At 37.8% G+C, this 22,305-nt stretch overlaps 1 protein-coding gene across 2 annotated transcripts; it reads right to left on the bottom strand.

The window, feature by feature from the left end:
* Positions 1-6,348: 6,348 nt before the first annotated feature.
* On the bottom strand, positions 6,349-16,687 carry lmo2 (LIM domain only 2 (rhombotin-like 1)). Of its 2 annotated transcripts, none has more exons than XM_038274408.1 (3): positions 16,669-16,687; positions 6,843-7,058; positions 6,349-6,749 (listed from the first exon to the last, which is right to left on the bottom strand). In XM_038274408.1, exons 2-3 carry the CDS (start codon positions 7,031-7,033, stop codon positions 6,524-6,526), a joined length of 417 nt encoding a protein of 138 aa, XP_038130336.1. In that variant the 5' UTR covers positions 7,034-7,058; positions 16,669-16,687; the 3' UTR covers positions 6,349-6,523. The 2 variants fall into 2 exon arrangements, with proteins under 2 accessions (XP_038130336.1, XP_038130334.1); XM_038274406.1 differs by lacking the exon at positions 16,669-16,687 and adding an exon at positions 9,765-10,315.
* Positions 16,688-22,305: the final 5,618 nt, after the last annotated feature.

The following is a 22,305-nucleotide window of genomic DNA, read 5'->3' as shown; positions in this document are numbered from 1 at the left end:
CAGGATGGCCTTGTTAAAGCTACAGTGTGTAATTTTCAGCGACATCTAACGTCCAGACTGCAGACCGCAGCAACTTGAACATCTCCCCCCCACCGCTTCTCCTCCCCAACAGTACAGCGAGCGTTACGGGACAAAATGTCTTCCACGACGTCCGCATCACCTACCTTCTCAAGTGATGAGGTTTGTTTACATAGATAATTTTAATACTGCCTGTCGCTACCCGATCCGTACCAACAGCTCATTTGCGCCTGCGCGAACAAAATAACTTCCGGGTCGCCAAAAAATAATGTAATTACGGTACTGAAAAAACTTTATTTATATCCTTAAATAATTAAAGAATACTAAACTACATCGTAAACACAATATTGAAGACTTTTCTGGAAGAAATGGATGCTTTTTAAATTCAATCCATTGTATTGCTTGACGTCCTTTTTCTGGAATAAAAATCCAAATTTTCGGGAAATGTTCCCTTATCAATGAAAAACTGCAGGTCACGAAAGGTAGCAAATGAATCCATTGTGGGATCAGTACTGCTGGAGTGCATAGTTAAGTACAGAGTAAATCAAATATTTAAACAAATTTAAATATATACGATGTGTGACATATATTTGCGCATGCTCAGAGCAGTCAAAGTAACTATCACAAGGCGATTGAACTTTTTTATGTATTTCTGTTTTTTTATTTTTAGAAAATGCAATATTGACGAAAATACAAAGATATATAAAAAGAAACCCATGCCTCTAAAAAATACAAAAGAATAAAAAAGTAAGAAAAAGGCCACCGGAAGTTATTCTGTTTGCGCACGCGCAAATGAGCTGATGGTACGGATCGGGTAATGACACTGCCATCTACTGTTCAGTACCGTCTCAGTTCATCTCTCTCAACTTGCCGTAGTTACTTTCGAGCGTAATGGGCGATCTCGCAATCGCTAGTTTGTTGGCTCTGCGCTGCCGTAGCGCAAAGATGTCTGCCTCCATGGCTGCGAGACCCGCTCCTATGTAATTATAAATGACGAATTCTAAGGCAACGCAAATATTAAGGTTAAGAGGCTGAGCTCGTAGATGATGATAAATAACATAGTTATGTATAATATATTACATTTCTGACTGTATATCCCTGTAATTATTACACACTGTAGCTTTAAAGGAATAGTACACCCAAAACATGATCAGCCTTCATTTTCTACTCACCCCCATGCTGAACAACACTCTGGAGTACTTTTTTGATATCTCAAATGCATCTGGAGATCTGGGAGGCTTCTTGCTGTCTGCTGACATTCAAATAATGGAGGTCTATGGCGCCCGAGGCAGAAAGGTCCATAAAAGTCCACAAAAAACGTGTCAGTATTCCTCCATACTGCTCGTCCAATGTATTCCAAGTGTCCTGAGTGGGTAGCATCCAGAATTTACTCGAAACGAAGTCATTTAGAATGTTTTTAGAGCATAAACACTAGTGGATAGGATTTCCTAAAAGCGCGTTCACGAGTCTACGGAAACCGGCTGACCAAACCAGATGAAAGTGCGCATTCAGCGTCTGCTCTGCCAATAATGCAAGCGTAGAAGAAGAAATGTGCTGTTTACCTGTGCAAAGAAAGGAACAACGAAAGAAAAATGTCTGAGGACTTCAGTGTTGAGGAAGAGCATGAGTTCTTTGCCGAGCTGAATGCGCACTTTCATCTGGTTTGGTCTGTCGCGGTTTCCGTAGACTCGTGAACGCGCTTTTAGGAAATCCTATACACTACTGTTTATGCTCTAAAAACATTCTAAATTACTTCGTTTCGAGTAAATTCTGGACGCTACCCACTCAGGACACTTGGAATACATTGGACGAGCAGTATGGAGGAATATTGACACGTTTTTTGTGGACTTTTATGGACCTTTCTGCCTCGGGCGCCATAGACCTCCATTATTTGAATGTCAGCAGACAGCAAGAAGCCTCCCAGATCTCCAGATGCATTTGAGATATCAAAAAAGTACTCCAGAGTGTTGTTCAGCATGGGGGTGAGTAGAAAATGAAGGCTAATCATGTTTTGGGTGTACTATTCCTTTAATAAAAGTAAGCCAATGATGTTGTCTTCTGAGGCTTAGAGAGGGCCATGAAACCAGAGCATACAGTTCACAATGATGAGTCCTGAAGGCAGAGTTGGTGATGAAACGTAAAGCACTGTGATAAACTATGTCCAGGGAGTGGAGAGCTGAGGAGGCAGCATTCATATATATGATGTCTCCATAGTCCAGAACAGGAAGGAAGGTGGTCTGAACAAGTGACATCTGACATCGGCCTGGAAAATATTGAAGAAGGGGGAAGACAAATCAATGATTGACCTTTGTTTTGGGCTAAAAGCTAAGGATTTCTGAAATGGTGCATTTTTCAAATGCATCTTCTTTTGCTGTCATACATTCAACACATATTGTCAAATTCTGTTTTGAAATCTCTTCCAAAAAGCTACTAAATTCGATTTGCTTTTTTCTGTTTGCCATAAACACATATTTTTAACATGCCGTTTAATGTTTAGCTCTTTTTTTTTATGAGACCGCCACATATCAGTCCCTTTTACTCCAGCATTCCTCAAGTATTGCTTAACACCATACTGACAGTTGTGCAGACCTCCAAATGAGCGATGGCACATTATCCCTCTGTAAGCCTGCACAGTATATTCCCATCTCTAATGTGGGAAAGCTCATTAGTTTCCCCACAAGCATCTTTTTTCACAGCCTGGGTGGGTTTTGTCTGCTGCTGATGCTTCGTTCCCTGCTTTGTGACTGAATCAACTTATGTCGGAACCAGCTAATGTTCTTGAGACTTCTGTGCTTCGTCTTCCTCCTTTGTTTTTTCCTAGTTTCTCTTTGTCACAGCAACTATTCGTTTTTGAATAATATTGTGACTTCCTTGCGTTAACATATTCAACAGCCATTGTGCAATTGAGTGTCCATTATTTTAAAGTCAACATATAAGGCCATTCATTTGCATGGATAAATGTAAGAAAGGTGTTGGATTGGTATTGGAAGCCAGTTTAGTTAAGTATTGAACTAAAACACTAATAAAATGGGGGAAAATAGAGATGTCTATTTTTGCATCTGGAATTCTTTAGAAGCCATGATGACTGGAACTGCTAAATGAATCTCTATTGCATCCTGTATTATGTAGAAAAAGCAATAAAATCAGCCAATCAGCAGCTTCCCTGCTTCTCTATAAGGCTTCTTCCTTTTTTTTAATCATTTAGCGACCTCTTGTGGTTAAAACTGGTCACATGTTTTATCTTTTCAGTGTGAGATGCAAACAGGTTGTCAAACTCCTCATTAGGAACTAAAATCTAACAAACAACCAACAAATATTTGATATAACGTCTCTGTCATTTTCTTGTTAAATCTAAAAAACACAGCATTTCAAAAGGGCCAATCTTTCAAACTAAAACAAATGAGTAAATAGACTCTTATTTCTAAGTCTTTCTCTGCTCATTTAATTATTCATAATTCTGTTTAATATATAAACTGCATTTTTTGTTAATAAAAAATGAGAGTTTCCTATGTGATTATTCCTTGGGTGTGATTTCTTAGTGAAGCTAACCCATGAATTTATCAAAAATGGTAGAAAATTTGTTTATCTTTTTTTCCCCTCGACCTACCATACGGATTATAGGTTTTGACCCTGATGTGTATTTGAAATTTTGTACAGGTGGACATTTCAGATTTTGTATTAGACTTGGCTGTGCTGAATTGTTGTTTGTCTTGTTTCTAAAAGACAATTACGGAAGAGGATTAGGGCCACTGAAAAAAAAAAAAAGTTAACTGATTTTTTTTATTTTATTTCAGTACAGTATGGGAAAAAAGTCAGAATTCTGACTTTAATGTCAGAATTCTGACTTTTTTCTCAGAATTCTGACTTTTTTCTCAGAATTCTGACTGAATTCTGACAATAAAAAAAGTCAGAATTCTGAGATTAAAGTCAGAATTCTGAGATTAAAGTCAGAATTCTGAGAAAAAAGTCAGAATTCTGACTTTAATCTCAGAATTCTGAGAAAAAAGTCAGAATTCTGAGAAAAAAGTCAGAATTCTGACTTTTTTCCCATGTAAAACTGAAATAAAATTAAAAAATCAGTTTACTTTTTTTTTTTTCCAGTGGCCCTAATCCTCTTCCGTAGACAATAAAGTATTGTTTAAAAAAAAATGGTAGAAAAAGTTTCTATAATTTTAAAGAAAGTTTTTCCAAAGTGTTTTTTTTTTTTTTTTTTTTTTTTTGTCAGGTTTGTTCATGTATTTAGGAGCCAGATGCCATGTTTTTCCTTAAGGACCAACCTGGGAGTTATGCGTTTTTTTCAATGAGACTACTTTTCCTCTGAAGGCACAAAAAGTCATTTTTGAACAAGCACATGTCAGGATGTTAGTTATGCAAACAAAAAAATTATTTTCAATTTTCTTGTTAAGGTGATGATACCTTTGTTGGGATTTGGCTCTTTAGTTTCCAACCTCTAATTTTGTGGAGACATTTTTTCACCTTTCACACTCAATTGTTCCTGTACAACTTATAACTTTGTAAAGTTCTGTTATATTCAGGTCTTAAAATTCCACTTTTATGAGAAAATAAAATCACAAAAGGATAAGATGATACTTTATGTTGGCTCTAGGCAAGGCAAAACAGGCAAGTTTATTTACAAAGAACAATTAAGTGCATTTACTAAGGACTTTATTCTACATATTAATTTTTGACTAAAGGGCTGCACAGTGCATTCGATTCCAGGGTCTTTCTGCATGAAGTTTGCATGTTCTCCCTGAGCATGTGTCGGTTCTCTCCGGGTACTCCAGCTTCCTTCCACAACCCAAAAACATGCCTGTCAGGTTAATTGGCTTCTCTAAATTCTCCTTAGGTCAGTGTGTGCATGAATTTTTGTTCATCGCATTTGTCTCTGTTTTGCCCTGCGATGGACTGGAAACCAGTGACAAGCGTGACGGAAAATGGATGGATTTCTGACTAAAGGTAAATGTTTTTAATATGTAAATCTTTTTTTTTTACTTTTTTTCACAGAATTAAATAAGAATTTCAATTACTTTTATGTGATAAAAGTAATTGAATAAAGCGTACAGTGGTTTTACAACAATGGCCTCTTTTACAAACCTTAGAAATAGTAAAAAAAAATGGAGATCAATCTTTCAACCTAAAAGAAATTAACAAATAGCTTCTTATTTCTAAGTCTGGCTGCTTCTAATTAATCTTCATAATTTTAAAATATAAACTTGAAGAAAAAGTAACTTCAAATCTATCTTTGTAATATCTATACATTTTCTTTAGACAGAAATGCAAAGATTTGAATTTGGCTTTATAGAAAAGAATAATCATATTCATCTTAACCAGAAGGTTTGGATTTCAGGGACCTCCGTATTTTTTATTTATTTTCTAAGTCTCAGACAAATATACATTAAACAAAATAAGTTCCACTTAAATTGGTATTTATTAAATATATGAGCAGTGGAAAAAAAAACAAGATTTAGGAAAATCAGGAATGTTGCAGAAATTAACCTTTTTTTCCCTCCATGGTTACTCTCATCCACAAGAGGGCGCCACTAGTTCAACCTGGCAAAAGAAAATCCTTTGTCAGGAAGGTTTGTATGGAAGCAAATTGTTACCATATTTCAAATGAAAAACCATTTTCAGAAATGCTTTTTCATTTTAAGAATGTGGCTGCATTACTTGACTCATAAATTAGTAATCAATAATCCTATTTGCATTTTAATTTTCTTCTTAAAGACTGCTCATCCTTTTCCTTAATTAAAATGAAAAAGACATTTGAGAAAAAGACAAATGTCTTTTTCTTTTTCATTTTAATTAAGGAAAAGGATGAGCAGTCTTCAAGAAGAAAATTAAAATGCAAATAAGATGATTGATCACTAATTTTATTTATGAGTCAAACAATGCAGCCACATTCTTAAAATGAAAAAGAATTTCTGAAAATGTTTTTTCATTTGAAATATGATAACGATTTGCTTCCATAGGTTTGATGTGTAAAAGCATTTCTCAGTGATTTTAAATAATATTTTACAAATTATTCGTTAGCTCAATGTTTTGTTTTTTTTCCTAATCAGAAAATTTGTCCAAAGGAAAATAACATAAGAAATTATTGTAGATTTCTGCATAATTATTTATACATGATTTAAAAATACAAAGCCAGTAAAAAGAAGCCTACTAATAGTATTATTCAGCATTATAGAGGTTTAAAAGTGTCCGACTATGAGAAAACCTGAAAAAGGTTTAAACACCCCCAAGCTAGGATGCTTTTTTTGTTCATTTATACCTTTACAAAACTCAGTGTATAACAAAGTCAAACATCTTTAGTCTTAAAGTTTTTTTTTTCCCCGTTTGTTCTTTACGATTAGAAATGTTTAAACCTTAAGCGCAGGTTTGCATGCGGAAATGTTTAGATGCAAGTCCGCTCCTCGTTTAATTCCAGTCGTATTGCATGAATAAGCCTGTATGGGCTTTAAAGACAGCTGTTCATCAAGGCAGCCAGAAAAGCCACACGGTTATCGCCCTAAACCACGCTGCTGTTGTTGAGCTTGGTCCACTCAAAAATGTCCTGCTCACACACGATGTCGGAGTTGAGGAGAAGGTAGCGATCCCCGACACAGAAGTGCTTCTGGCAGGCGGCACACTTGAAGCACTCGAGATGGTAAACCTTGTCCCGGACGCGCATCGTCATCTCAAACGCTCGGATTCTTTTTTCGCAGGAGGCGCAGAGACCATCCTGACCGAAGAGCCTGGTGGGATGAGGCAGAAACAGGAGGTTTAGTGTTTGACCCAATATTACTGCACGTTTAAACAAGCTTCTATTGATACCAGCAAATGTTCACCTGAGATAATCCCGACGACAGAGCTTCCTCCCCAGCTTATAGTAGAGCCTCCGGCCCACCTCTCCAAGCCGACAGCCGCAGAGGTCGCAGCTAAGGCAGTCCTCATGCCAGTACTGCTCAATGGCCTTCAGGAAGAAGCGGTCACCGATGCTCTGCTGACACCCACCACATGTCAGCAGGGATGGAGGCATCTGAAGAACCTCATCAACTGGCTCCCTGAACCAGAAATGAGACAGTTAGTATTGCTTTTTCCCCCCTGTATGTTACTTTTCCTTGCAGCCCTAGTGAAGATGGGTAAAAAAAAAAAAAAAAAACTTAAAATAAACTTTTTTATTGCATAGAAAATGTTATTTGAATACATTAAGATAAAGAAAAATACTTTATTGATTTTGCGTCTGCTGAAATATTTCTATTGGTCTTCTGACCCGTTTTAAGTTTACCAACACAGATTTCACTATAAAATAAATAATTTATTTGAAACATTCACTTTAACACTGCACTCTTACACGACTCTTAGAGGAGAAACAGGCCCACAGCATCATGGACACACCACCATCCTTCACAGTGTCCACTTATCAAAGGAGTCTTTGCAAAAAAGTTAAAACTGTTAAGGTTCTGGAGTTTTTACTTATTCAAGTCATTCTGTTTTGTTGGTCATTCTGTGTTATATTCAAGCTGTGTTGCATTTTTTGAGTTACTCTCTGTTGCCTTGTTGTGCCATTCTAATTTCCCCTTGGCTCCCTTCTAGTTACTTCTATCCACACCTGCTCCATATCAGCTGATTAGTCCATTCTTTGTTCTGTCCTCCATATTTACTTCTCATCTTCAGTTGCTTCTGCTAGTTTCTTGTTGTTAATTGGCTCCTCATGCGCGTTTTCCCCCCCCGACATCTCCCGGTTTTTAGTTTCCTGTATTTTGGTTCTTGGATTTTGTTTCTGTTTCCTTTTTAATTAAATCAGCAAAACTCTCTGGCTCCTCATCTCTGCATTTAGGTCCTCAACCACCCTCCACCCCTACGTTATGCCTTATTTCAGCAGCACATGGTGCCAGCGTGAGTCTCACTTGAGATACACAAACTCCACCACTATGTTTATCATTTCATGGTTATTTCTGAGACTTTTTGTCCATATATGCTACTTTTTGCTTTATTTAACACACTGAGGTAGGAGAACTGTTAAATGTAGGGATGCACGATATAATCGGCCCCCTATCGGTATCGGCCTTAAAACTGAATATCGGACATCGGCCACCCCACCGATATTTAACCCGATATTTGATCAGCTTCTGAGTTTCTAAAGTCTAAAAAAAAAAAAAAAATACTACTTCTTCTTCCTCAAAAACTTCTTTTTTACAGACTTAAAAACTTCTTAAGACGAGGGAAAAAATATTGATACATTAAAATATCCCAATATCTTCATATGCTGATATATTGCCTTTTAAAAACACCATATCAATCTCTTTTACTAATGAAATATTGCTATATGTCATCGTTATGCTACGAAATCCCCCGAAAATTCACGAAATTTTGCCATATTTTTATATGTTGATATATTGACGCGGTATCGATCTATTTTACTAACAAAATCTCACAAGAATTTGCAAAATATCACGAGAGTTTGTAACAGAACGATGAAATTTCACGAGATTTTGAAAGTAAAATAGATCGATACCACGTTTTTTAAAATCATATTATTTTTCAAAGTGTCAGAAATGGATAACAAAACTGCTATTTTTAATTACTACTTATTTTTGTCCAGCTTTAACATCAGTATCGATATCAGTTATCGGCTACATGAGTTTTAAAATATCGGCATATCGGATATCGGCCAAAATCCCAATATTGTGCATCCCTAGTAAAGTCATGTTATCACTGTGCATTCTCTTTGCATGGTAACAGGATAAATGTGGGTCCTCCTTCAGCTTAACAGCAAAAGGCTAAAAGAAACAAAATCTGATCAACTTAAAAAGTATAATTTATAAATAAAAAATAACTTCAATTTATAAGGATTTTTAGGTGTACCAATAACCATGTAGTCTGTAATCCCTTTAAAAACTACTTAATATGAATATTTTAATCGCTTAATGAATGTCAAATTTTATGTTTTACTTTCGTACATTTTCAAACCAATTTAGCAATGACGTAAAATTCATTTTAAGGCTTCCTGCACGTTTTTAATCAGATAAAATGGTCATATGATTACTGAAACCTAATTCGAAGCTTTTTTTTCTTCATTTTCGCCCCCTAAATTTGCTTGTAAGTCACTTATGTGAAAACAGGAAACATAAAATTGTTCCATTTGTTTTGCAGATCTAGTGCACTAAAAATGTTCAATTGCTTCCTGCATTTGTTTGTCATTATCTTAACATTAAATAAACCCCATCTGTAAAATCTGCAATAATATTTTCATTATGATTTGATTATATGTCATTATAAGTAGAATTCCTGCTGTAGATCATAAAAATAATTATGTAAAGGCTTCCTACAAGTCTTTAAATCAGATTAAATAGTCATATGATCACTGAAACCAAATTCAAAGGCTTTTTTTACCATTTTCGCCCCCTAAATTTGCCTGTAAGTCACTTATGTGAAAACAGGAAACATAAAAAATCTTCAATTTGCTTTTGCTGATCTAGTGCAGTAAAATGTTCAAATGTCTCTTTATCTTAACCATTAAATCAACCCATCTGTAAAATCTGCAATAATACTTTCATGTTGATTTCCTGATTGTATATTTTATAAGTTGAATTCCTGCTTTAGATCACGTGGGACTGCTTAAAAAAAAAAAAAAGAAGTGGTTTTATCCACTTATTTGTAAATAACGTTTAATTCTAAGCTTTTTGACCCAATTAGTTTGTAACCCAGAATGTAGTTTGGTTGTTATTTTTAAACATCAGCTGTTATTTTTAAATCCTCAGACTCACTCATTGGCCTCCAGTGTTTTCCTCTCTATCGTTGATGCCATTCCTGCAGCAGCTTCAGCGGATCTCAGTCTTCAGCCTGCGGGACAACCTGCGGGACAACCTGCGGGACAGGCGCACCGCACCTGCTCCTTATTCTCTATCTCGCCTTTTTATATATACAGTATATATTTAGACATAAATATAAAGTAAAAACCAAACATAAAACGGTCGCAGATAATGTTTCCTCTAAGCAGCGAAGCGATGATGAAGGACGCTGTCATCGGGGACTCAGAGATCCGGATCCGATCAGCGGCTCCCCTGCAGCGGATCTCCGTGATGACCGCAGCTCTCCGCTCCACATGCGGCCCCTGGTCTGCGCCTCATTGTACGGACGGACAGACAGACGGACGGACGGAGTGCGTGTTTAAATAACGCCCCGCCCCCCTCCTTCGCTCTCCGCTTTCGTTTCCATCTTCCTGTTCACGACCGCCTAACAATGGGGGGAAATGGGTGTTAAAGCGGCAGCTAGAAACGGCTGGCTGCTCCGGCAGCTGCGTCGTGACTCCGACTAATGAGTTCATTAGAAAGTTCGCCTGCAGAAGCTCTGATCGCTCACAAGATAAACCCTGGCCTGCTTTAATCAGCTCAACACCTGTGCTTGTTCCCTGATAATTAGTCAGCAACTGTGGAGGACCAGCTCTGCCATATTTACAAATACAGAAAGAAAAAAATAAGCATATAATTAATTGCCCCCCCAAAAAATACAAGAGGATTATACGGAAGAGGATTAGGGCCACTGAAAAAACAAAAAAGTTAACTAATTTGTTTTATTTTATTTTTAGTTTAATATGGGGAAAAAAAGTCAGAATTCTGACTTTTTTCTCAGAATTCTGTCAGCTAACAAACATGTTAGCATCAAGCCGTAGCCATGTCTGTTTTAGAGACTAGCTCTCTTGTTTTAATGACCTTCTGCTCCTCCATTAATGAGGGGACCCCTCGGGCACGTAAAAAGTTGCCTTATTTCATCATTTTCCACCAATGTGTCACTGGCCACCTCAAACAACTCACATCTTTGTCGGTGAAGCTGAGTGCTCCCACATCTCTTCCTTTATGGTGCCCATCTACATTAAGATCCAAAATTCTGAGATTAAAGTGAGAATTCTGAGATTAAAGTCAGAATTCTGTCTTTTTTCTCAGAATTCTGACTTTAATCTCAGAATTCTGACTGAATCTGACAATAAAAAAAGTCAGAATTCTGAGAAAAAAGTCAAAATTCTCAGATTAAAGTCAGAATTCTGACTTTTTTCCCATACTATACTGAAATAAAATTTAAAAAATCAGTTAACTTTTTTTTTTTTTTTTCCATTGGCCCTAATCCTCTTCCGTAAAGATCCAACATTCTGAGATTAAAGTCAGAATTCTGAGATTAAAGTCAGAATTCTGAGATTAAAGTCAGAATTCTGAGATTAAAGTCAGAATTCATATTAAACTGAAATAAAATTTAACTGATTTTTAAATATTTCAGTTTAATATGGGGGAAAAAGTCCAAATTCAGACTTTTTTCTTAGAATTCTGAATTTAATCTCAGAATTGGGACTGAATAATGATAGGTAACAGACACGTGAGGATCAAACTGTAGCCATGTCTGTTTTAGAGACTAAACTCTCTTGTTTAATAACTTTCTGCTTTTCCATTAATGACATAGCATCACTGAGGACCCGGTGAAAAGTCAGAATTCTGAGGAAAAAAGTCAGAATTCTGAGATTAAAGTCAGAATTCATATTAAAGGAATAGTACACCCAAAACATGATTAGCCTTCATTTTCTACTCACCCCCATGCTGAACAACACTCTGGAGTACTTTTTGGATATCTCAAATGCATCTGGAGATCTGGGAGGCTTCTTGCTGTCTGCTGACATTCAAATAATGGAGGTCTGGCGCCCGAGGCAGAAAGGTCCATAAAAGTCCACAAAAAACGTGTCAATATTCCTCCATACTGCTCGTCCAATGTATTCCAAGTGTCCTGAGTGGGTAGCGTCCAGAATTTACTGGAAATGAAGTCATTTAGAATGTTTTTAGAGCCTAAACAGTAGTGTATAGGATTTCCTGAAAGCGAGTTCACGAGTCTACGGAAACCGCGGCAGACCAAACCAGACGAAAGTGCGCATTCAGCTCGGCAAAGAACTCATGCTCTTCCTCAACACTGAAGTCCTCAGACATTTTTCTTTCGTTGTTTCTGTCTTTGCACAGGTAAACAGCACATTTCTTCTTCTACGCTTGCATTATTGACAGAGCAGACGCTGAATGCGCACTTTCATCTGGTTTGGTCTGCCGCGGTTTCCGTAGTGTCATGAACGCGCTTTTAGGAAATCCTATACACTACTGTTTATGCTCTAAAAACATTCTAAATGACTTTGTTTCGAGTAAATTCTTGATGCTACCCACTCAGGACACTTGGAATACATTGGACGAGCAGTATGGAGGAATATTGACACGTTTTTTGTGGACTTTTATGGACCTTTCTGCCTCGGGCGCCATAGACCTCCATTATTTGAATGTCAGCAGACAGCAAGAAGCCTCCCAGATCTCCAGATGCATTTGAGATATCAAAAAAGTACTCCAGAGCAGGGGCGTCTCTAGGTTTAGGACACAAGGGTGGCTCAGCCCCTAGAAGATAATGCGCGCGCATAGCGCGCGCCGAATTTTTTCAGTGCACCTGCTAAGGCGTTGTCTAAGACAAGGGTGTAACTTTGTGTTGAAAGTTGGTGGGGACGGCTCATAAGGAAAGGGAGCTACCTGCGCGACGCCTTTTTTTTTTGTTGGAAAGGATAAAGCCAAAAAAATGCGAATAACATTTATCAATTTAATGCTTACAGTTGAAAACATAACTGTTACAATATTCACTTATATATTTTGTGCAAAAAATATCACATAAATCTAAACAGACAGTACAAATCAAATAAATATATCAATTTTGTAGAACATTTATTGACAGTCAATTTTGGGTCACTTTTTAAAATTAATTTACTTTTAAACCAGGACTCGGACAAGATCTTATGGGACCTTAAGCAGAATATGATTAAGCAACTCCGTCTTTCTGTCAAGAACATCCACCAGCAGGGTATCCAGGGGGGGATTTACCATTAGGCAATACTAGGCAGTTGCCCAGGGCCCCAAGTTCTGGGGGCCCCATAAAACTCTGTTTCCATGTATCGTTAATACAACTAATCCTTATTTGTGCACATTAATTATGTTTTTGATAAAAATCCTTTGGCTAAAATGCCATCAGAACGCTGATAAATAGAGAGAAAAAAGGGACAAGAAGAGAGGGACAAAACCTAGAACAAATAATGGATGTCTATTCTATTAACATTTCTCTATCTGTAGAATGGGTCTGTTTTATGGGTTTTCTTCTCAGGGGGCCCCATGCCTGTCTTTGCCTAGGGCCCCAAATTTCCTAAATCCGCCCCTGAGGGTATCACTACTGATTTGATAGAATCTGGGAGAACGGACTATGTTCAACCATCCATTTTCTTTAACCTTATCCCTCAGTGGGATCAGGAGGTGCTGGTGCATATCTCTAGCCACGTTCTGGGTGAGAGGTGGGATCACCCTGGACAGGTCACCAGTCTGTCGCAGTATGTTCAACCTGCTTAAAAGTAATCGGTAATCAGATTTATTATTTGCACTTTTACTAAGTGAACTTTCTAACTCCCTTAAATCTGAAATTCCAATGCCAAAATTGTTTAAATCTTTTATCTTTGGACCCCCTGCAGAGTGACGTCACACCTGCAAGATCCTATCCTTACCTTCCTGCTAGATTGCAAAAAGCAGCTTGCTCATGAGTTGTTAACATAACACGCTAAATCTTAAATGTACGTGTACATATAAAAGAAAAAGGGGCGCAGTGCTTGCAACTGAATGGCAACACTATCAAAGTCAGGAAAAAGTTTTAAGTAAAGCCGGGATTAAAACAGTAGCTACAAGAAGCTTCAAATAAAAGGTGTTCTTTATGTTCAACCTAAACACCAACTCCGATAGACCATCAGTAGAGCAGCTGCTTAAATTAATCAATCACTGCTGCGAAAGCTTATAGCAGTGAAAGCTAATATACCACAGCCATCACTTAATAAACGCAAAATAAACAACCCTCTAAAAACGGAAAACTGTAATGGACTGAAAGTCCTGTTTTTTATGTGGGAAATTATTTGCGTGTGTTTTAGTATAATTCTGATTTGGCGCTGTTGTCTGTTTCTATGGCAACGATACTGATTGTAGTGTAGCTTAGAGACCTGCATGGGTCGAGTTTTACCAACACGCACCCGCCCGAACCCGTTAGGATGACTACCGAACCCGACCCGTCTCCCGCGGATATCTTCAATTCAAATGTTATGGGGAGAGGTTGGAGGGGGGTGATGGGGAGAAAGCGAGAGGCAACAGATTCTTTTTTCTGAGTTTTTTTGTCGGGGTTTGTGGACGGTGAGCAGCGGGGAGAACTTTTTTTTTTTTCTTTCTGAGGAGCGGCATGAATGGGGTTTTAATCAGAATACACAGCACCGAAAGCAAAATACGTGTACAAAATATTGGTGGGGACATGTCCACACCAGTCCTTAAGGAAGTTACGCCTATGATTGTTCAGATTAACTTGTCTTCTTTATGGCTTTTATTCGGTGCTTTACTGCATTTGTTTTGGGAAAATATGAGGAAAAAATAAATACAGAAAAAATATATATATTTTTTAAAATCGCAAAATAATTATAGGGTGGCTAATGCCAAAGAAAGGGTGGCTGAAGCCACCCTTAAATAGGTCTAACGACGCTTATGCTCCAGAGTTGTTTAGCATGGGGGTGAGTAGAAAATGAAGGCCAGAGATGGGAAGTAACGAAGTACAAATACTTTGTTACTGTACTCAAGTAGATTTTTCTGATATTTTTACTTTACTTTACTACTTATTTTTATGGCGACTTTTTACTTCTACTCCTTACATTTTTACACAAATATCTGTACTTTCTACTCCTTACATTTAAAAAAAATTGGCTCGTTACTTTAGTTTTGAATCATTTCAATGGAGTTACCGTTACTATTTTTCACGTCATCAATACCAAATTCAATCTAATTGGATGGGAATCTACGTTGCATTTGACGCACCACTACAAGATGAATCGACAGATTCGGCGGTATTCATTGGCGGCAAATCATTGCAGCTTGGTGGCGGTGGCGTTAGCATAGTAGCATGGACGACGAGATGATTGAAAATGAACACAACGGAGATCTAGTCCTATTGGCAGACATCCATTTAAAATGTAGGCAACGGCATGAAAAAAGTGGTTTCTACTTTTACTTTTATACTTTAAGTAAATTTACAAGCCTGTACTTTGTTACTTTTACTTGAGTAAAGAAGTTTAATCAGTACTTCCACTTTTACCAGAGTATTTTTTAACACAAGTATCTGTACTTTTACTTAAGTACGGAAAGTTAGTACTTTTGCCATCTCTGATGAAGGCTAATCATGTTTTGGGTGTACTATTCCTTTAAACTGAAATAAAATTTAAAAATCAGTTAACTTTTTTTCAGTGGCCCTAATCCTCTTCCGTAGGATTAAAAAAAGTTTACTGATTTTTAAATATTTCAGTTTAATATGGGGGAAAAAGTCCAAATTCAGACTTTTTTCTTAGAATTCTGACTTTATTCTCAGAATTTTGACTTTAATCACAGAATTTTGACTTTAATCACAGAATTTTGACTTTTTTCTTAGAATTCTGAATAATTTAATAACCTTCTGCCTTTCCATTAATGAAATAGCATCACCAGGGACCGGATGAAAAGTAAGACTTCTGGGAATAAAGTCAGAATTCTGATTTTTTTCCCCATATTAAAGTGAAATAATATTTAAAAATCAGTTAACTTTCTTTTCTTTTTTTGTGGACCTAATCCTCTACTGTAATAAACAATTCAGATTCAGTTTATTTATATAGCGCCAGTTCATAGGGATAGTACGATTCAGCCTCCCACTATCCCTCTTCTCAGCGTTTTAGTTTTTGTTCATTGAAATAGGAAAAAGGTGCCTTATATGAGACATATTTTTATGAAACCACAAGCTTTTTAAACAAAGAGTCCATATCCTGCAAAACGTTTCCTTCTCTAAGAACAGAAATAACAAGCATTTATAAAAGCAAGTAACCAGGGCCATGTGGAGGCCTATCTAAGTTCTATCTCCAGCAGTTACTGAGTGAAACACAGGTTACAACCTGGAAAGGTTGCCAGTCCATCACAGTGTAACACACAAACATAAAACCCCACTCACGTTTTACTGTAATATAGCCCCCCTTCAGTGTCCACCATATTGGATCAGTCCATTTGCTGCACTTGTTCAGAAAGGTCCAAACAGACAGCAGCAAACCATTTGAAAACAAACGATGCAAAGAGCAGTGTTGCCAACTTAGCGCTTAGTCGCTATATTTAGCCACTTTTCAGACCCCTCTAGCACTTTGATTTCAAAAAAGCACCTAGCGCCAAATCTAGAGACTTTTTTCTGCTACCGGAGACTTTGGAGACAACTTCTAATTCAGAGTTCCCCTTACCTGTCTATACCTACGGCCCTAGATTTCCTAAATCCGACCCTGACCTGATATGATATCAGCATGAATCATTCACGCTTTTATTGTTCACTTTATAGTGTAGAATGATATAAAAGGATTGATCAATGATCAACATCAGGTATGAGAGCAACTGACCCATTTACTTTTCAGCAAAGTTACATAAACTTTAAAGAAAAGTGAAGCTAAATGTTTCCATGATCTTTCTAATACCTGAGATTTCAGGCCAATATATTCCGTTATTAATTATTAAAATACACAGTTATTAACATAGTAATTAAAAGTACCACTGTCTGCTTTGCTCTTGGTGTCATGTTTAAACGGCTCACCATCATGTTGAAATCTGGTATGTGTTGCGGTTTAAATAAGGTCCGGTGCGGTCAGTCACTTCAGTATCAGGTGGGTTTAAGAGGATTTTTATGCACCATGACATCTGCAAAGAGACGTCCTAATCTACAATTGCGTAGGGGACCTACCAGGCGTCAGTGAATGGGCCCCTAAGAGGTCATAGGCCCGTAATTAACTGCTGTCTCTGCTTACCAATTTTTACGCCATTGCACCCCTCGGGGATGGGTTAAATGCAGAGTTAATTTCATACTTGTGACAGTATAATGACAATAAAAGCACTTTCAGCATGCTAATGATACAAAACATAACCCAAAATATGATTCACTTGCCACAAAATGTTTTATGTCCATGTCAGACATCAAACCACCAATAGAGAACTTGTGGGATGGCCCAGAGGTTAAAGAAGCATTTTAATTATTCTTTTCTTTTCTTCCAAAATTGTTCAGAAGTTTCTGGTGCCACTAGCTTGTATTATAAGGCATTATAGTCTGAAAATGATTTTTTTCCCCCTATACAAATGTATATTTTTGGTTGTGTCCTTCTTTTTAAACCAGAGCTCGAATGAGCCTTTCCTCTTATCTGCTGCCAGCTCTTCAGGGCTGCCTGCAGAGGGACGGACGCAGACAGCAGTTAGGCTGGGAGGAGAGATAAAGCAACTCAGCTCCAGCAGCCAGAAGCAGCGCAGGGATAGATCGAAAGTATAAACACTAGATGTAGGCTGAAAGCTTCTCTGAGCGTCCTTGCTGCTGAGTTGTGTGTAGGCTTACTGGACATAAACCAAAGCCCGGGAGCAACGTGAGCATGGTCCGGCTGGGTGCCAGGTACACAGAAAGCAGAGCAGCTTGACGGGGGATAAAACTCCAAGCTGCAAATCCATCAAATGGAAAAAAAAAAAAACACGTTTCTACAGCACAATTACTCAGCGCACAGATCACAAAGGCTTATATAATCTTTATTATACAAACTTTATTCTTTTAAAGACCCTAAAGACTTATCTATTGACCTGTCATCAACGTTCAGTAGGAGGGGCTATAGGCAGGGTAATGCCTGGAAAGGGTGGCCACAACCTCACAGGTTTACACACAACCAGACAAAAAAAATAACACTCAAAATAATATTCCTGCTCCTTGAGGACATTTTGTCAAGAGTGTAGCAGCTGCTGACCTACTGAGACATGTCTGGGTATAAACCAAAGCCAAGAAGAGTAATAATTAGAGAAGCATGGTAGCTTCGGATGATCATTTCCCTCAGTGGAAGAGGGCCAATAAGAAAGAAATGTTAAAAAAGCCAGACTTTTATGTAGTCCTGTTCAAAGTTTGTCAGAAATAGAAACATGTGACCTACGGAGGCTTTGGTCCTTGACCTCAACGCCGCCTTCAAAGGTTTGGATCCCGGTCTGGTGACCTTTGCTGCGTGTCTTCCCCTTCTCTGTCTGCCCACTTTCACAAATAAAGGCCACTTGAGCCTAAAAACTGAAAAAAACTTGAATTATTTAAAAAAAGAAATGTCAAAAATAATGTTAACCCTTTAAAGCCTGATTCAAGAATAACACAAAACAGAAAGTTACTTTTTTTTGGTTTCAGTCCTTATTTGCCCTTTTAACAAAATATGTAAAAAGAAAAAACAGAAATACATTTTTGATATTAATAATTTATTACTATGCGATAAGTCAAGATCATTTTTTGTGTAGTCTTCTACTGGCTGTTATCAGGTATATCTGATCTGAATAGGATTTTGAGCAAAGTTTTTACCATTAAATTATGCAAAAGGTGTCAGACGCAAAACATTTCAGAAACCGCATGTATCAAATATGATACATTTGGCATTATAGGGTTAAAGGACACAGCGCTAAGCAAAAAGTTAAAATGTTAGCATACGTGTAAAAACCCATATCTAGTGTACTTATTAGCACTGCACATCACCCTGATCACACCAAACCATCATGAAACCGGATGGTGGCAGTATCCTACTAACCTGACAACAGCCAGATGCATGTCTCGCTCCGCCCAGCTCCACTCACATACATCTGGGAACCCGCTCATTGAAAGTGATTTCCCCAACCGAATTTATGGTCTGTCCAATCAGAACGCAGGGCGGGTGTGTCCTGGAGTGGAGAAGCGACCGTGAGATTCCAACAACAATGGCGGCTCGCATTGAGGAAGCAAGCGTTAGCATTGATGCTGCTATTTCTTCTGTGTTGTCCAATCTTTCTGATATTGTTTCATCAAAAGAACATCAGAGAACGGCTTTGAAGGCTTTTGTTGGTGGAAACGATGTTTTCGCCCTTCTCCCGACCGGATTTGGCAAGAGCTTGATCTACCAAATGGCTCCTCCTCTCACAGCGTCACGGGTTAGCTTCGGTGTGAGTGGTTGAAATAGCACGTCAATAAAGATGACAGACAAGTGGCTTATCCAATCATATGCAAGGAGTTTTGATAAGGCCCAGCCTTCAGTAAAGGCAATTCCTATGGCGGGTTCCCAGATGTATGTGAGTGGAGCTAGGCGGAGCGAGACATGCATCTGGCTGTTGTCAGGTTAGTATCCTACTGGCATAGCTAGGAAGTGACTAATGTTAAAAAGTAGTTTTTTCTCTCCACTGTCGCTACATCCTTCCTCATTGGTAGGGATTGAAAGTTGGTGGCTCAATGCAATCATCTGGGATCCCTTAGTTGTAAACCTAGCTGATTATAGCGGTAAACTGTATAAGACTTCATTGTTTGGAATAACTTTGATTATTTGGAGGGACAGGACTTTACAATGGAATCTGAATTAAATTGACTCTGTGTAAAGTTCCCTGAGACAATATATGTTGTGAATTGGCACGATATTAAAGTGAGCTGAACTAATATTAATATGATGTATGAACAGTCTTACTGAAGTACGATTTCTCCAGTAAGTTCAGAGCTTCAGACCTGAACCACTTCAGAGTCAGTGGTTCAGGTCTTTAGGCACACACAGGGGTGGATTTAGGAAATTTGGGGCCCTAGGCAAAGACAGGCAGGGGGCCCTCTGAATTAAGAAGACAACACATAAAACAGACCCATTACGCAAATAAAGAAAGTTTAATAGAATAGACATAGAATAGTTCTTCAATGTTTTCATTTTTCGCAATATGTGACTTTTCATGCTGTCTTAAAATGAATGAAAATTGCTCCTTCCAAAAAGGCGACGGCAAAAGTGAGAAACACTGTAGACAAGCCATGATCTGCTTATCTGTTCTCCATTTTTCATTTGGATGAAATAATAGCTGCATGAATCATGACAGCAGACAAGATAGAGGAGAGCAGGAGGCGGGGTTACCAATCTACTTGCTCTGGAGAGCAGAGTTCGCTGCTTTTAGATGTTGTCTCCAAAGTCTCCAGTAGCAGAAAAAAGTCTCTAGATTTGGCGCTAGGCACTTTTTAGAAATCAAAGTGCTAGAGGGGTCTGAAAAGTGGCTAAATATAGTGACTAAAGCGCTAAGTTAGCAACACTGCTCTTTGCGTCGTTTGTTTTCAAATGGTTTGCTGCTGTCTGTTTGGACCTTTCTGAACATGTGCAGCAAATGGACTGATCCAATATGGTGGACACTGAAGGGGGGTTGCTGAGACACAATATTATCAGCGTTCTGATGGCATTTAAGCGACAGGATTTTTAGCAAAATGATAATTAATGTGCACAAATAAAGGATAGTTGTATTAGCAATACATGTAAACAGTTTTATGAGGCATCTGCCTGGTATTGCCTAATGGTAAATCCACCCCTGTGCACACACCAACTGCTCTAAATGGAATGCAACTGTTAGCTCTAATAGCACAAGAACAACACAGTTACCAGAATCTGAAGCTAAATAAATATCATTCAAAATTCTCAAATGGTGAACGAATCAAAACTGAAAACCCTAAAGGATGCTGTGTCTATAAACTGACTGTAGACTGTTTTCTCAAACTTTTGATATAAAAGGTAGTTTAGCCTTTAGGCAAAGACTATTAGAGAACTTCTGCCCCTCTCATAGTCAAGGGGCCGTTGTCTCATTGTTTTAGTTGTTCAAAAGTTTTCTGTTCAACAATATGCTTAGATGATAAACTAAATTTTGTATTTCTCAACAACTGTAGTCTTTCACTTGGGCAAAGCTGACAGAAAAAAAGAGAAAGTGAGAGCAAGCATGACATATATCATCCCTAACTTCCTTTAGAGTTGACTGTAAAAGGGATGTGTGATGTGCAACCGACATGCAGAGAGGACGCTTTCCTGGGGGGGTGGTTGGGGGATGCATCCCCCCCCCATGCATGATGGCACCCTTTCATGGTTTCACAGTTGGACAGGCGGAGTCCAGATGCTCTTGCATGATAGCCGTAACCAGGCCTATAAAGCAGCTTTTAAACTCCAGTTGGGTGTCATTCAGCGGCTCCACCCTTATCTACAGCAAAATGCTAACACATCACAGGAAACGACATTACTTTACAGCAGGCTTGACATTTACACCATGTTTTAGATGGTGGTTTTCTTTCCAGATATTTTTTTTTTCTGAGACAAGCAGGAAAGCTATCAGTTTTTAAATGATCATGCTGGAAATTATGTCATCATCTCTAGCTTCCTGTTATGCTTGGTACTGGACACACTATTATATGTTCCAGAATTCAAAAGAATAAAAAAGTCCTTAAATGTCCATTTTTTGGAGCATTCTAAGTAAATTAAAATCAATGTCCATCAAGTTTCTCATTCAAATTATTTAAATAGAGTTGCTAAGAATGTCTTTTTTTCTCATTGACGTAAAAACTCTGTATCTGCGTTAGCAAATTCAACTACTTCCTGTCCAGTTTGAAGTATAGCGAGAACTGTTAGCTCTTTTGTTGCTCTATCTGGACTAAAAAAAAATCTTGAGTGTGCTTTTCTATTAATCACAAAGTTTTTAGAGAAGTTTTTGCAAAGCTACAAACTGGATAGCTATGTTTGTCCCGTAAAGGCAGGCTTTAAAAGTCAAAGGCTTGATTAAGGAACCACCCTGGAAAGCTTGCATGGCTGGTGAGTTGCTGCCTGACCTGAAACACTGCAGCCTGGCAGGAAATGAGTCACTCGCTGAAAGGGTGCTTCTCTTGGCCTTTGGAGCCTCCCCTAATCAGTATTATCCCTAAAAGAAAACACTTTCCATGGAAGAATGCAATCAAATAGTTTTGCAGCCATGTTAACTGTTTCCTGTATTTGGGGAAAACAAGAGAGAGATGGTTACATGTTCTTATTGCATAGCTTTCGTGCAATTGTGTCTTTTCAGAAACTGATCTAACATATTGATGAAATTAAAGTTTAACTAAAAGGACGAGCTATACCTTAGATAACCAGATGAGCTCACAAAAACATATTTGAAAATTATTATTTAGAATTAGTTGATTTTGTTCCCTTAAGCGTTTTCTGCAAGCTAACAAAGAATACAAAGTGGTTATATATATATATATATATATATATATATATATATATATATATATATATATATATATATATATATATATATATATATATATATATATATATATATATATATATATATAGCATGATTTGCCTTTATTGCTGCTCTTTGCTGCCACCTACTGTCAAAGAGATCAACATTGCAACATTGAATGAGTTGAGTAGATCCCAAATAT

This window comes from Cyprinodon tularosa, unplaced genomic scaffold (assembly GCF_016077235.1).
Source record: "Cyprinodon tularosa strain WSP-4 unplaced genomic scaffold, ASM1607723v1 ctg911, whole genome shotgun sequence".
NCBI classification, from domain to species: domain Eukaryota; kingdom Metazoa; phylum Chordata; class Actinopteri; order Cyprinodontiformes; family Cyprinodontidae; genus Cyprinodon; species Cyprinodon tularosa.
Note: the sequence above shows the minus strand (reverse complement) of the source record. Positions and strands in the feature narration are given on the sequence as shown.